At 39.3% G+C, this 13,900-nt stretch overlaps 1 protein-coding gene across 4 annotated transcripts in view; it reads left to right on the top strand.

Moving 5' to 3' along the window:
* MYL10 (myosin light chain 10) overlaps positions 1 to 11,147 on the top strand; it is a 50,672-nt gene extending 39,525 nt beyond the window's left edge. For all 4 annotated transcript variants that reach the window (XM_074889965.1, XM_074889964.1, XM_074889967.1 and 1 more), the window contains 4 exons: positions 1,382 to 1,486; positions 4,993 to 5,071; positions 10,092 to 10,140; positions 10,904 to 11,147. In XM_074889965.1, the coding sequence (XP_074746066.1) occupies positions 1,382 to 1,486; positions 4,993 to 5,071; positions 10,092 to 10,140; positions 10,904 to 11,002 (332 nt within the window). In that variant the 3' untranslated portion in view covers positions 11,003 to 11,147. The remainder of the gene's footprint in view (positions 1 to 1,381; positions 1,487 to 4,992; positions 5,072 to 10,091; positions 10,141 to 10,903) is intronic.
* Positions 11,148 to 13,900: the final 2,753 nt, after the last annotated feature.

The following is a 13,900-nucleotide window of genomic DNA, read 5'->3' as shown; positions in this document are numbered from 1 at the left end:
TGAGATACACAGGAGGCAAAAGGAAACCTGTTCAGTTTGATCTTCCTCCTTTATGGTGGTTGCTGTCTTACTACACAGCTCCAGCTGGAAAGTCTCCTAAGCAGCCTGTTTCAGAAGCGAAATGAAGGTCTCTCTGGGACTCACTGGTGGGTGCAACAGAGCTGTGCAGCTGGCAACTCTCCAAAGGCACTGATACCTCCCCTGCAACTATTTCATAAAAAGCCCACCCAAGCAGGGGTCCATGCCAGGCATTTCTGATTTGCCTCTGAATCCAGGCTTCACAGGCTGCACCTTTTTCATCTAGGAGCCATGCAATATCTACCAATTAATGTGGTTGTCATGCCCTAGCTGTCCCTCTGCCCACACAAAAGGGGACTTCATGTGAGGTTCTGTGCATTTATGTAGGGTAGAATGTGCATGTCATGAGATTAGGTATTGTCCGTTCCATGTGCATCACAATCCTGATAGTATCAAGCAGCTTAAAGCAAATCTTCCCAAGGAAAGGAAAAAATCAAAATGCTCATGATCCCAAACCTGGAGTTATATCCTTGTTGCAACATTGGAGGCTTGAACAGTGATGTAGGCATTTGGGCTTTTGCCATCTGGATCTTATTAAAAAGAGTTTGATAAGAATCTTTAGTGCTCCCTGGGGTGGAATCAGACGCCAGCAGAGTCAGTGCAAAGAGCAGAAGCTCCTGAACTCTTTATTGTGACAACGAGGTTTGCAAACTTTGGCCTGTAGCTACTGTTAGCCTGAAATATTTATTACTTAAGGCCAAGTTCTGATATCTTTCCTGTTCAGTGAAACCCTTCAATGCCTATAAAGTACAGTCACAGCAAATTACCACTCAATTTGAGTAAGGTTGCCAGGGTCTAAATTCTCATCAATAGGACTGCACAAGGATGGGGAAGGGATAGGACTGCACAAGGATGGGGAAGGGATACGATTATTCAACTCATCCATCCGCCCTCTACTCAGAAAGGCATCTCAATATACAAGAGGGCAAAGACTGAGACCTTGGATTCACTTCAGTCACTTTGAACTCTGCTATATTAATATCAGTGGGGCCCATCTTTCACCTGAGGTAAAAAAAAAAAAAAAAGAGAAGAAAAAGAAAAACAGTTTACTTGGAAGTCCCTCTTCTTTTGTCCACTGCTGGCCACATCCATATTATTTATCCTTCTTACTCCTTCAGTCACCCTTTGATCTTAGAGCTGACTGTGCCAATTTGTTTTACACTGGGGTATTCTGGAGTTGTGTTCTACCATGTTATTAGCAAAGTTGCACAGAGCCCTGAGCTCCCCGGTGGGAGGAGATGAATGGGAATCATTTTTTGAAACACAATTTGTGATTTATTATGAAAAATGATCTCTGCTGCAGGTCGTCTGAATGTCAAGAATGAAGAGCTTGAAAACATGGTGAAGGAGGCGCCAGGTCCTATTAACTTCACTGTCTTCCTTACTATGTTTGGGGAAAAGCTGAAAGGTAAGTACCTTTGGGGGCTTGGAGAGGTATCTGTCAAAGATCCTCAGCACTGAAATATCTCAGCACCTTGCAAATTATAATAATGTATCCACAGAACAATGCTTAAAGGCAAGGAGTGATCTCCATTTTTGCAGACAGAGTTGAAGAATGAAATGGCTAAGGGACGGTCCAGAGGACAATTCAAAGATGTGATTTCAGCTTACATAAGCTAACATGAAAGTGGTAAGTTGAGCTCCAGAAAGTAATGAAATCACAGCAGCCTGGAGCACAGTGCAGATGAGTTATTCACCGTCAGTAGGTTCCTAGGCTGAAATCTGTTGCTCATGCTATAGTGGTATCACTCCCAGTGTTAGGTGATTTCAAAGTATTTTCAGTATTTCTACAAAAGAACTTTCTGCACTCCTTTGGCTCATTATGCAAACATGACCTCTGCACCTTCCTTGCAGTTATAGGGCATGAAGAAGCAACGTGACCTTCACTCATTTGCTGTATTAGTTGTAACCCAGTGCCCAGCCTTGGTTCCACTTGAGGTTGATAGTGATTTTGCCATTGGATGAAGATTTCACTGAATAACTCTTAATGGATTGGATAAATTGAAATAATTTAATCTCAGTGGATTTACAATGATAAGGGAGAGGGATTTTGCCCACTGCCACAGAATATATAGGGATCACTGTAGGGAGTTCAGAAAATGTGGGTACTGAATTTGTTGTGGGAGCTAGTAATTTAGTTTTATGTCTTATACTGTTAATGGCTAGAAACTGCAAGAGAGGGAGCGTGAGGCCAAGAGAAATGTCTAGTTAGCTCCCTATATGCATTAGAGATAGGTGGAAGCCTTGACCTTCAAAGAAAGGTTGGCTTTAGCCAAGCACGTTCCAGAAGTTTGTTAAATTAACTAATGAACAGAAAAATGGAAAAATCCGATCCCGTCTTCTTATAAACATTTATTCTATTGTTGCTGGATTCTGGCTTTATATATTGCTGAGCACAATTTCAGTGAAGAGCTTTCTATGCTTGGAATAGAAAATAAGAGGTCTGAAAGAAAGAAATAATGCAGCTAGTTCTCAAAGAAATACACTATTGGAACACAGCATGTCTGGGGAGCGTAAGAGATGATGGAGAGGGCTATAGACTGACCTGAGGAGGGGATTTTGTTACCCAGACATCCATCTGTCTTGATCACTGTGGTACCTCCACCTTTACATTCCAGATGACATCTTGCAGAGTAGGTAGTGCCCTTCTCCATAATCTTCCTTCTGGGATATGTGACTGTTTCTTGTGGGATGCCCTGATACCCATCCCTGTCTATTTGTGATGCTTATGGTCACACAGAGCAGGGAAATGAGCTCTTCTTCCTTTCCTCTCTTCCCTCTTGTCCCTTATAATTGCTGAAGTTGGCAAGGAGTCTGGCCCTGCCAATTGTGTGGCCTAAAACCAGAGCCAGCACAGGAAGGTGAATGGTAAAGCATACCCCTCTTGTCTGCAGGTTTCCTGTTGGCTACTAGCAGAGGAGGAGGGTTTTTTTAATTTCCATTTGGTGAAGGGAAAATCACAGCTGTGCTTGTCATGCCCTTCTGGTTGGGTTTGTCATGCAAAGGAAGCAGAGCCAAAAGACTGCACATTCCCAATCAAAACTAATTGGGATGAAGAGCCTTTGTAGTGCAATTAGAAAGGGAGAAAGGGCTAGAGGAAGTGGATATGGCAATTTTGCAACACTCTTTATTAGCTAAGTACCACTCAGAGAATTTGGTGAAAGGTGCTTTCTAAGTAAAATTTGTTGTGCTATAATTGATTTCTGTCATAAAGGGGAAGCTGGGATTTTCAGGATGAGCTTTAGCTTTATACATTGAGATTATGATGCCAGATGAACAGCTAACAAAACTCAGTTTATGTTAATGCCAACCACATGGAGCTGTTTCTACAGGGAGTCAGAATAATACAATTTGTACAGAAAACAGAGATGCCGCACATCAAAGAAACCACTTTATTTACCAGCTAATCAATAAAGAATGCCTGCTGCATTGCTTCTCTTCAAAGCCAAAGTCCAAGGATATGACAGAGTAGAAAATGTAAAACACAGTAAGGAAAAAAATCCCCCACACAGTGGTGACTACTTAAAATGCAGACCTTTCCTCGGTGCTGGAAGACGTTTCTCTTCATGGGACAATCAAAACACTCATTAAATACCAATGTGCTTTGTATTGATCATATATTCATTGCATTTTGAACACATTGCCTACAGCTTTGCAAAAAAATATACATGACCGGTGTGTGACAAGAAGGACACCATATAGCCTTAGGTTTATTCACTATTGTATCCACTAAGATACTGCTACTAATCCTTGTGAAACCTTTTAAACAAAGAAAACTAAGAAGGCATCAGGAGTGTGTGCAGCCGTTAGAGCAGGGAACCTCGACTGGGTTCTATTCTGGTTCTATCTCTGCCAAACTTTGAAACTGCAATTCTTCATGTTATTACCTTTTTTAAATCATGTTTTCAACATTTTAGCATCCCGAGTAGCTTCATTTGTCCATGGGTCAGTCTGCCTGCTTGTAAATTTGCTTTCCTACAGTTATAAATAATGATTTGTATTATATATACTACCATAATATTTTGAAATACTGGGCAATAGTCAGAAGCAGAGTATATAGCATATCCTTTGGTGTGGGTGAAGCTGACTGTGAGTACACTCAGAATCTGCAGTATTACGGAATAATCAGAAACCCCAGCCAAGATCAAGGCGCTGTGAAAGCTAGTCCCTGACCCAAATTTTTTCCAGTCTAAATAGATGGGACAGATAAAGGATGGAAGGAAGACTATTACTATCATTTTACTGCTGGGAATAGAAGATCAGGGAAATTGAAGTCATAGCAGAAGTCTGAGGCCCAGCTAAGAGCAGAAGCAAAATCTTGGAGCCGTAGTCTAGTGCTTTAAGCCATCCGTTTCTGTAAGTAACACTTAATGAGGAGACACTTAAGTGGAAACGCACTACAGAACGTAAGTGCAGATCACCATTTTACATTGATCATCCTGTTTCCATTGCGTTCCACTGACATTCTGATTTTATGATGAGCTCCATTTCCTTTAGTGAGGGAAATAACAACCTTTCTATATAGTGAAGAACAAGTAACATCAAAAAGTGTTTTTACAAGGAACGTACAGTACAAGATTAAAGGAAGGCAGTGAGGGAAACAGTTTGTTATATTTTCATTTCTGAAAGCCACTAATCCTCTGGGTACTGATATTGGAGACCAGTTCCTGGAAGTTTTCTCTCCTGCAGACATAGAATGGATATGAGTTATTATTTTTAAGCTTCTGAGCATTGAACTATTCACCTCTATTGTTTATCTGACATGACAAATGCTGCCGACTTAAGGAACCTTCAAACCTACAACTGCAGAATTCTCTATTTTGCACTGTTTTCAAGTGAATGCAATTACTTAGCGAGTATTTGGCAACTATAGAAATACATCCAGGCTTCTAAATTATATTTCATTAATTTTAGGCACGGACCCAGAAGAAACCATTCTGAATGCTTTTAAGATTTTTGACCCAGAAGGAAAAGGCCACATAAAGGCAGACTAGTAAGTTTATTTCAAATCCTTTTAAAAGAATAATAATAACAATAATAATAATAATTGCACAAGTTTAAAGAACTGCTTAAAAGCTATATTTTTAATAGTATTTTAAGAGACAGAGGGACTGTCAGGCAGACAAAATTAGGTTTGTAAGCCAAAGTTAAAAGACTGGACTACTGTATTAATGTATTTGTATACCAAAAGGAGATGTTATTGTCTTCAGACATTGTAAGAGGCAACGGAAATATAATCACATGTAGGCCATTAGATAGCCTTTTTTGAAGGTCTGGATATAAATCAACACATGACTCTTTGTAGATTAACTCCATATGTAAAATTAAAATGAATGTCTGGTGCCTAACTCTCAGAGTGCTTGACTAAAATGGGGAAGCTAGTCCTCTTTTAAAAACATGATCAGTTTAATTAACTCCGGGACATGGTTTTTGTGAGGACATTTTCCTTGTTATGTGTTTACCGTTTGAGCCTTCTGCTTCTAGACAATAATTTTCTGTAAAATTCCACTAGATATGGTGGGAGCCAAACCAAATAATACTATTAATAATGTGGAAATTATTGTCAATATGGGTATTTTTTAAACAAGGAGGCAGGACCTAATTTGTATTCATAACCTGTTACACCAACAAAGCAAGGTAAAAGGACTTTAAGTGCTAATTGCACCAATGTAAATCCTCCTTGCACTGCCACAATGGTGTAAGCAGGCCTTCAGGCAAATAAGAGAAATGATATCAAATCAGGGCAGTGGATGAGGAGGTCTGAGCGATGGCTCCAGTGAAATGCTTTATGTGCCTAGATTTATTCATATGCTTAAATTCCTTGGTGGATTTGGGATCTATAGTTTTACTGCAGCAGCCATTTCAGGTAGGTTTTATAAAGCCTAACATGTACAGGAAATTTATTAGGGAACCATGAGTTACAAAATCGTATTTGCAGCAATTAATTCTGCTAATGTTTTGATAAGGTAAATGAAAACTAAACCTCTTACCAGAACCTCTAAGGTGGAGTTTTCCATGACATTATCTAAAATTATTGATGTCTCATGAAAGTTAGTTGAAAATACAAAATTCACGTACAATATTTGTTTCCATTACCAATATGCTTTTCTATGACAGTACCCCAGTGGATATGAGAGTTCTATTATGGTACTCGATAGGCAAAATAAAAGCAAAGAGACAATCTTTTCACTAAAGAACTTCCAAATTAATTAAAACACAACAAGTGGATGTAGCAAACAATCAGAAGGAGCAGAGGGTTAACAGTTATCCTGATTGTTTTGGGGTTAACATTATCCAAACATCTTGGGAAGAACAGTCAGAGAAACACATCAGAACTGACTCAAACAATCAGAATAAAATGTAGCCTGTTGCCAAATAGGCCAGATCACGCGGTAGTGAAATCACAACCATGAAATACAACCTTCTGATAATACAAAACCCATGAAATGTTATATTTCCCACCACTAGCTGTAACAATATACGGCATACAAAATCTGCAGCTTGCAACTCTGTGTCCAGTTCTACATTCCTTGGATGCTGGAAGCCAGTTGGAGTTTGGGGCAAATTAGGAATGCAGTATCACACTCCAAAATAGAGATGAGAGAGAAATACTTTTATTTTTCCTTGGTGGAAAAGGTCAACCTTGTCCCCACCCCCACTGCACTGCTAACATTAGACAATTGTTTTAGTTCATCACCACAACAGAGCATAATGTTTACTTATTAGACCCGAGGGTAATGTTGATCATTACAGAACAAACCATAAAATCAATTCTGTGAATGTCTTTGAGGTTTAACTTCTATTCATATGCTTCCAAAATTTAGACATTTGAAGGTTTTGAAATAATTTTTATGTTGGCTCATACAGCCATTTCAATATGACAGTTAATGTTAATAAATAATATTTCTCCATATTAAAAAACCCTGGAATGTTTCTCTGCAAAACCAGCCATGTTGACCTTTTAATCAGAACTTCTTTTTATGTTCATGGAGTTAACATCCTTCTGGGGATTTTTATGTCTCTTCCCTCTGTGTGTTTTCACCTCTAGTCTGGAAATGACTCATTTAGTCCATCTGATGGTAGCTGGGATGGAGTCTTCTAACCTTTCCAGAAGCTCCAGGAGTTTATAACTTACTTCCAAATTCAATGACAGACTTTGTTTGTCTGCATCATTATATCACACATAAAATCCTTCCTATAGCATGATGTCAAAAAGAGAAAATGCTTTAGGTCACATTCTCAGCTGGTGTAAACTGGCATGGCGTTTGGAAAGGTTAGATGATTCAGTCCTAAATGCCATTCATTGGACAAAGTGAGTCAGGCCAACATCAACTGTGTCTAATGCTGATGCCAACAAAACTTTTCAGATTTGTACGAGATGAAAATGGATCCAGGGAGTTTACATGCATTCTGGACCTTTGGAGATTAGTTCAGCTGAGCTAATGATGTTTCTCATCATAGTTGTAGAGCGCTGCTCATTTCAACTCACCTGTTTTTCTCCAAGATAGCACTGTAGAAAGGGCAAACCCAGTGGAAAACCAAAATGTTTCACAGATAATTTAAAAAAACGTTTTGAAAATATAAGAATGCAACAAAATATTTGTAACTGTAGAAGGAATTTATGTCAGCCAGGACAAGAGATAACATTTAGACTCCTACGTCAAGGCAAATGGATATTCTTTTTTGAACAGAAGACTGATTGGTGGGTTTTTTTGAGAAGCAAATAGTCTTTAAAAAAAGAAAAGAAGATACACAAAGAAGAAAGTGCATAATCTCCAGCTTTGGAAATTGTGACTGTTCGTTTCCCTATAAAATAAATAATGGAAAATGTGCATAGATCCTTAACTCAGTCCTCCTTCCTTATGAGTGTGCCAGAGCCTACTGGGCTGTGCATCAGAAGATTATAATTAGATATTTGATCTTTTCTCTTCCCCTAAATACTTTAAGCATGTGAATAGAAGACACATAGTGCCCAGATCTCTTTTTAATGTAGTCCTGTTTGCTAATGAAGTTTATTTGTGACTTCTGACAAAATTGCTGTAAGTGCTTCCTTCTATTCACCAAGCTCCTTCCTGTATCACACTTCCTATTTACATTTGCTAATGCTGTTTGCCCCAGTGCACATATATCCAATAATCAATTTATGCTGATGAGAATAATCTCTCTACTCTTGCACCCACTGATCATTTGAGAATTCTACTTCAAAAAATGCAGTCATATAACAAGTGGCCAGGATAACAAAACAGAAACAGCAATATGAGAGACAGAGAGGAAGAAAGATTTTCCTCAGTAAAGACACTGGTAAAGTAACGCAGAAGAAATATATACAATAGCTCAGGCTCTATCTGTGACTTCAGAGTATTTCCCAAAACTTGCAAGGATATTTTCACTCTTGTCCTTGTGGGTAAGATCCTTATTCATTACCCAGAAACATCTTTTTTTTTCAGTTTTCCCTTTCTGTCCTTCCAAACGAGCACTTCCCAATAAGAAAGAGATGCAGAATTGTATAATGCCTCTTACGCAAATGGGATTATGTACCTGTTGTAGCCTTTTACTGGGAAAAAGATGTGTGTCAGAGATATGAGGAAGTACAGTCATAGTTTTGCCATCAAAACTAGACTTTTATCTGTGTAACTTTTCACTCGAGATGCGTGGTGTATGGGAGCAGAAACGAAAGCTTTCCTCTTTTGCCCGAACATCTGCATCCACAGTAGGTGAATTTTGCTCATATGGAAGTGTTCCTGGGCAGGCATGATTTGTATTATAAATAGTTAGTTTAAAATATTCACTTTAAAAAGCAGAAATAAATATTCAGTTTAAAAAGCAGAAAGGGCTTTTTCCAGAAGAGCTATTGCTCTCACTCCCGCAGAGCAAATTCTTCAAAGAAGCAGCCTTTTTTTCAAATCTACAAGCTAAAATAGATTTCTGTATTTGTTTCAGCTTTTGTTTTTGTACAACAGACAGCTCATTTGTTATCACAGGTTTATAGTCCATTTTACTGATCTAAAAAAGTCCTGATAATGTATAAATACCTTTGGTAGTAACAAAAGGAGACAAGTCTGCCTCTTCAGTGTGAATGCAAACTCTTTGAGATTAGTATAGGAATTCTTCTACAGGAAGGGGAAATGATTAGTGCAAGTGAAAGGGAGGTTTATGTGATATAACTGAGTTCATACTGGTGGATATTCCAGCACATTGCACATGTGCTGCCCTCAGCACATGAGTAACTGGGTGAAATATAAAGACATTTTATCTAAAAGGGTTAGACTAGAAGCAGTAATCATTCTTTCTGGCTTTTCTATTCACCTATAAACTTAGGTAAAAAAATTACATGCTCAACTGACTTCCCACAATGGGTTTGAAAACAGAGGGTGAATCAGCTGAGAGGCTGTCCCAAAAATATTCTCTTTGATGTAATTGCATAGGATGCAGATTGTGTGTGGGATAAGCTCCTTGTTACAGTGCTGGAACTCCAGATCAAGACGTTGTACCGTGAAATACAAGAGGTCTCATGCAGTTTCACAGTCTCCTCTGGGAATGACTGCATGCAAATAAAAGGATTCTCAGATGATGATTTGGAATAGTTGTTGGAGTTCTCTTTCAAGTCCTCTTTCTCATTTCATGCTCTGTTCCTTTCATCCTCAGATTTTACAGAAAATATTCTGTCTTTTAGTTTTGTTAAGTGATCCAAACTTTAAACAGCAAGTGAGAAAACCTACCATTTTAGGTTAAGATAAGCATACAAAATTGCTGTATTTCAATTAACGTAATAACCTTAAACAATTTTAAACCTCTATAAAATGTCACAAAAGCAAAATAAGTTGGCAGAGCAAAGCATTGACACTGATGGGTGCCCGCAGAAAATCTCTTACAATATCATGTAAGGATTAACAGCTCTAATTTATGCGGTCACACAGATTTTCTTTCACGCAACTTCAGGAGGGATCTTGCCATCTGAATTGTCATGTGCCATTATCACCCTTTAATCAGGTTATTTCATTTTATTTGAACAGCATCAAAGAAATGCTTATGACACAGGCAGACCGGTTCAGTCAAGAAGAGGTAAGGACCTTCTTCTTTATTCAAAATAGGAATCTATCTCCATCTACTATTCAGCAATAAGCATTTGCCCCTCTTTAAATGCATGAATTCAGCTGAAATCCAGACTGAGAGAAGGTTGATGCCAGCTCTAGCAATTAGGAACAATTCAGTGCATCTCGTCTGAATAACTCCATGGCTAAATCAAAGTCAAACAGATTCTTTGGACTTCCATCCAAGTGTAAGCGTGGCCTATCTCTTGCTGTTCCTTCCTATGGTGAGCTGGGCAATGAATTTACTAGAGTTCAAGTGGGTTTGGGTGGGGACGGTGATCTGGTTTCCATTTCTGTGAGAGTTATTTTGTTTGAAATCTGAAATGAGTTTTGAAATGAGGTACCGAGTTTGTGGTTTGTGTGAGACTGAACATGGATTCTGCTGGCTAGGAGGAATTTAGAGGGACTTATTTTCAGAAGAGGAGATTGAGTGGAGTTGGTTCGTGGCAAGAGCAGACTGGAGTGCAGACTGTAGTACATTATTTGGCCAGGGCTTACCTGGATTTCAGGGAGAGCTCTTTTCAACAGGGAACTTGTTGGGATTCTAGCAGGACTGTATTAACTAGTTGTGTCCTAATTCCTTCTTCAGTTTTACTGAAGCTAAGGAAAAATTTTCTGTAGTGGTTAACGGGTCAAGGCAGAAGGAGCTGAATGGGGCTGAAAATGAAAAGCAGTACATGTTGCTGTCCCACAAGTCCTATGTTTGTAACACTTATCTCCTGTTTGCTTGGCAGATCAAACAGATGTTCGCTGCTTTCCCTCCAGATGTCTCTGGTAATCTGGACTATAAGAACCTCTGTTACGTTATCACCCATGGTGAAGAGAAAGACTAAAAGGAAAGAGATGAGCTTCTCCTGAGATGATGCACCAAGTTATTTCATAATGCTTTTGTGTGCAAGACAAAGGGCTAAACATTCAGTATGTGAAGCCATGTGGTCATCAGAAGAGAACCAATAAAACAATTGAAATTAGATTAAAGTTATTTAATGCTCCTGTTTTTATAAAAGATGAAAATACCAATTTTGTGAGCTTTTTCCCATCCTTTTTTTTTTTTTTTTTTTTTTTTTCTGTCAGTGGTTTGAAATGGAATTTTCTTGATGAACTGGTGCTTTCGTGATTTATTGACAATCCTAATGTTCACCAGATGGTCCACTGGGCACTGCAGTGTTGCTTAACCTCTTGTCTTTTATACATAAGCTCCATGTATTAATTGAGAAATCCTCTAACTTATTGCACCAGGAAGAGTATTTGGTAAATTGAATTCTGTTCCATTTCACAGCCCCTAGCAATGAAAGTGTAAATAAAACAATCTGAAGGTCTTGTGAATATGCAATATGCCCTCTCCATCTCAGTGATGTGGCTAGTTTCATAAGCCACTTGACTCATTTGCTTTGGTGCAAAAGAACAGAAGTGGAATAGTGGCTATTTTTCTCATAGTAGAATGTGCCTAGGTGCACTTAGAAACCAATAATAACAAATTACCCCCTTCAGAGGTACCTTTATTATATGTAGGAGGTTGTACAAATAACAGTAATGCCTGGTCTTTCACCTGTTGGTTATTAGCCTTGTTTTACGGGTGAGGCACACACTGGAAGGGTTTGTTTTGCCAAAGGTCATCGAAAGTCTAGGGACAAGGACGAGAAAAGAACTTAGGAACTGTAGCCCGGCATTACACATGAAAGTAGACTACATCTCATTTTTATAATTGAAGATCAGTGTAGTTTCTAAAATGGGCTACAGTTTCTTGTATTTGGACTTCTAGGAACTGGACATATTCTGCCTATGTGGAATATTGCGTGAATACTTCCTGCGTGGGAGTCAGAAGGATGCTGCAGCCAAAGTGAAACAGGCTTCTGCTGTTTTAACAACTAATGAAAATGGTTTCCTTTTGCATCAGCGTTGTTGGCACCACAGTCACATAGACATTGAGATGAAGTAAAAAGCCACTTATTTTCTGTTTCCATTATCTTAGCCTTTGTAGAAAGAGGACTTGAGGGCAAGGTGTCAAACTCTGCCCTCAGCAGGAGGGGCAGAAATTACATGAAAAAGCTGCACGACTCAGGGATGTGACATTCATCCCCCACCTGCATTTTCTGTTGTTCCAGCAAGACCTTGCACTCGTTGCACTTCAGTAATATAGAACAGCTGGAATGAGAAGACTCTTAGCAGACACAAAGTTGATATACTAAATCATCTCATCCCTTGCCTCTCTGTCCAGAAGCACTGTGCATATTCCTGTAACAGAAATGTTTTTCTAGTATAAGTAGGTGATTCCCAATTGTATCTACCAGTAATTATCTCTCTTAAAAACATTAGTGGACACAGCTAGAAGCAAAATTCAGCCCTTTCTTGCGTGAATCTTGCTGAAGACATGGAGAGGGCTTTAGAACTTCTTGCTGTAAGTTCCCATAACATTTGAAACAATTGCATGATCACCCAGACCTGTCCCTCCCAACAAGGTGTGCAGCTTGACTGGGCTTTGGGAACTAGTAAAACTTCATGCACTGCAAGAGTCTACATGACCTTTTTTTCCACCACATGGCTTATTCACCCGAAGCTGAGCTTTCCTGTACGAGAACAGTTCTGCCTGTTTCACACAATGGCTTTTTTCTCCCCAGAATGTGTTTTTCTTTGGAGTTGTATCACCACTGCTTATGGAATGGGATTGTAGATAAGCAATGGGAGGTCATTGAAGTAGAGGGTTTTCAGTGGCACAGTAGATTTATGAGCTTCTGCTTTAGGTTCTTATGCAGACCCAAACAAGTGACAGTACTTCTCAGCAAAGAAAGGAGCAGCTTATGGGAGAGAACTGCAAAATGAATGTTTCATTTATAGATTTAATCTGGAAATTGCTTGAGTGGTGGGTCTGGAAAATGATCTTGTATAGCACAAGCACACGTGCAAAGTCTAATACTACCTTGTATGAGCTACACAAAACCACATACCCATCCAAATGAGTACTGACTGTTCCACTAATCTGAGCTGAAGTCACTCAGGCATCAGATGTCACATGGTGCTTATGGGTTTTGCACCGTTTAAAGATGTCAGAATGAGACTGAAGAATAGATAAAATGGCACACAGGCTTACCTTTGGCCTTCAATCTAGAGAGGTTTATTTTTCCTCATGCAAGCTGGTGGGCAAAAACTTTGAGAATAATACTCTTGAAAGATGAGGTCACATTTTTCCATCAAAGCATACTTTTTGATGGGACCTTTTTCATCTGTTACTGCCTAGTTACATGACTTCTTCAAGTGCAGCTCTATAGCATCTTAGGCTATGGAAGTCTGGTCTGAGCAGTTCCACATTCTCCCCTTCCCCTGACTGCACCCTCTCCCTCCCCCAGATCACCACTAGAACTCATACACACACACATCAGGTACTGAATGAGAAGAAACTTCTTTGCTCTTTAATAACATCAGTTCCCTACATTTTCTTGCGAATCTGCAATTGTCAGGGTCCTGAGTGCACTAACAGACCTTAATGGCCCTGATAAGTCTCACCTGGAACCCCCACCCACACCTGCTGTCCGTGAGACCAAGAGCCCCATTTAAGCTCAGCCCAGGGTCTTCAAACCTTTCTTGAGCTACAGTCTTGGACCTATACTACTTCCTGGGTCTTCCATATCACTCTGGACCTGCCTAGCAATCACTGAACTGGGTATGACTCTAGTAACTATCACTGGATGCAACCCCAACCTGCAAATTGGCTTTTCAGCTTGATCTTGGACCTG

This window comes from Strix uralensis, chromosome 20 (genome assembly GCF_047716275.1).
Source record: "Strix uralensis isolate ZFMK-TIS-50842 chromosome 20, bStrUra1, whole genome shotgun sequence".
In the NCBI taxonomy this organism is placed as follows: Eukaryota; Metazoa; Chordata; class Aves; order Strigiformes; family Strigidae; genus Strix; species Strix uralensis.
This window is presented reverse-complemented; position numbering and strand designations above follow the sequence as displayed.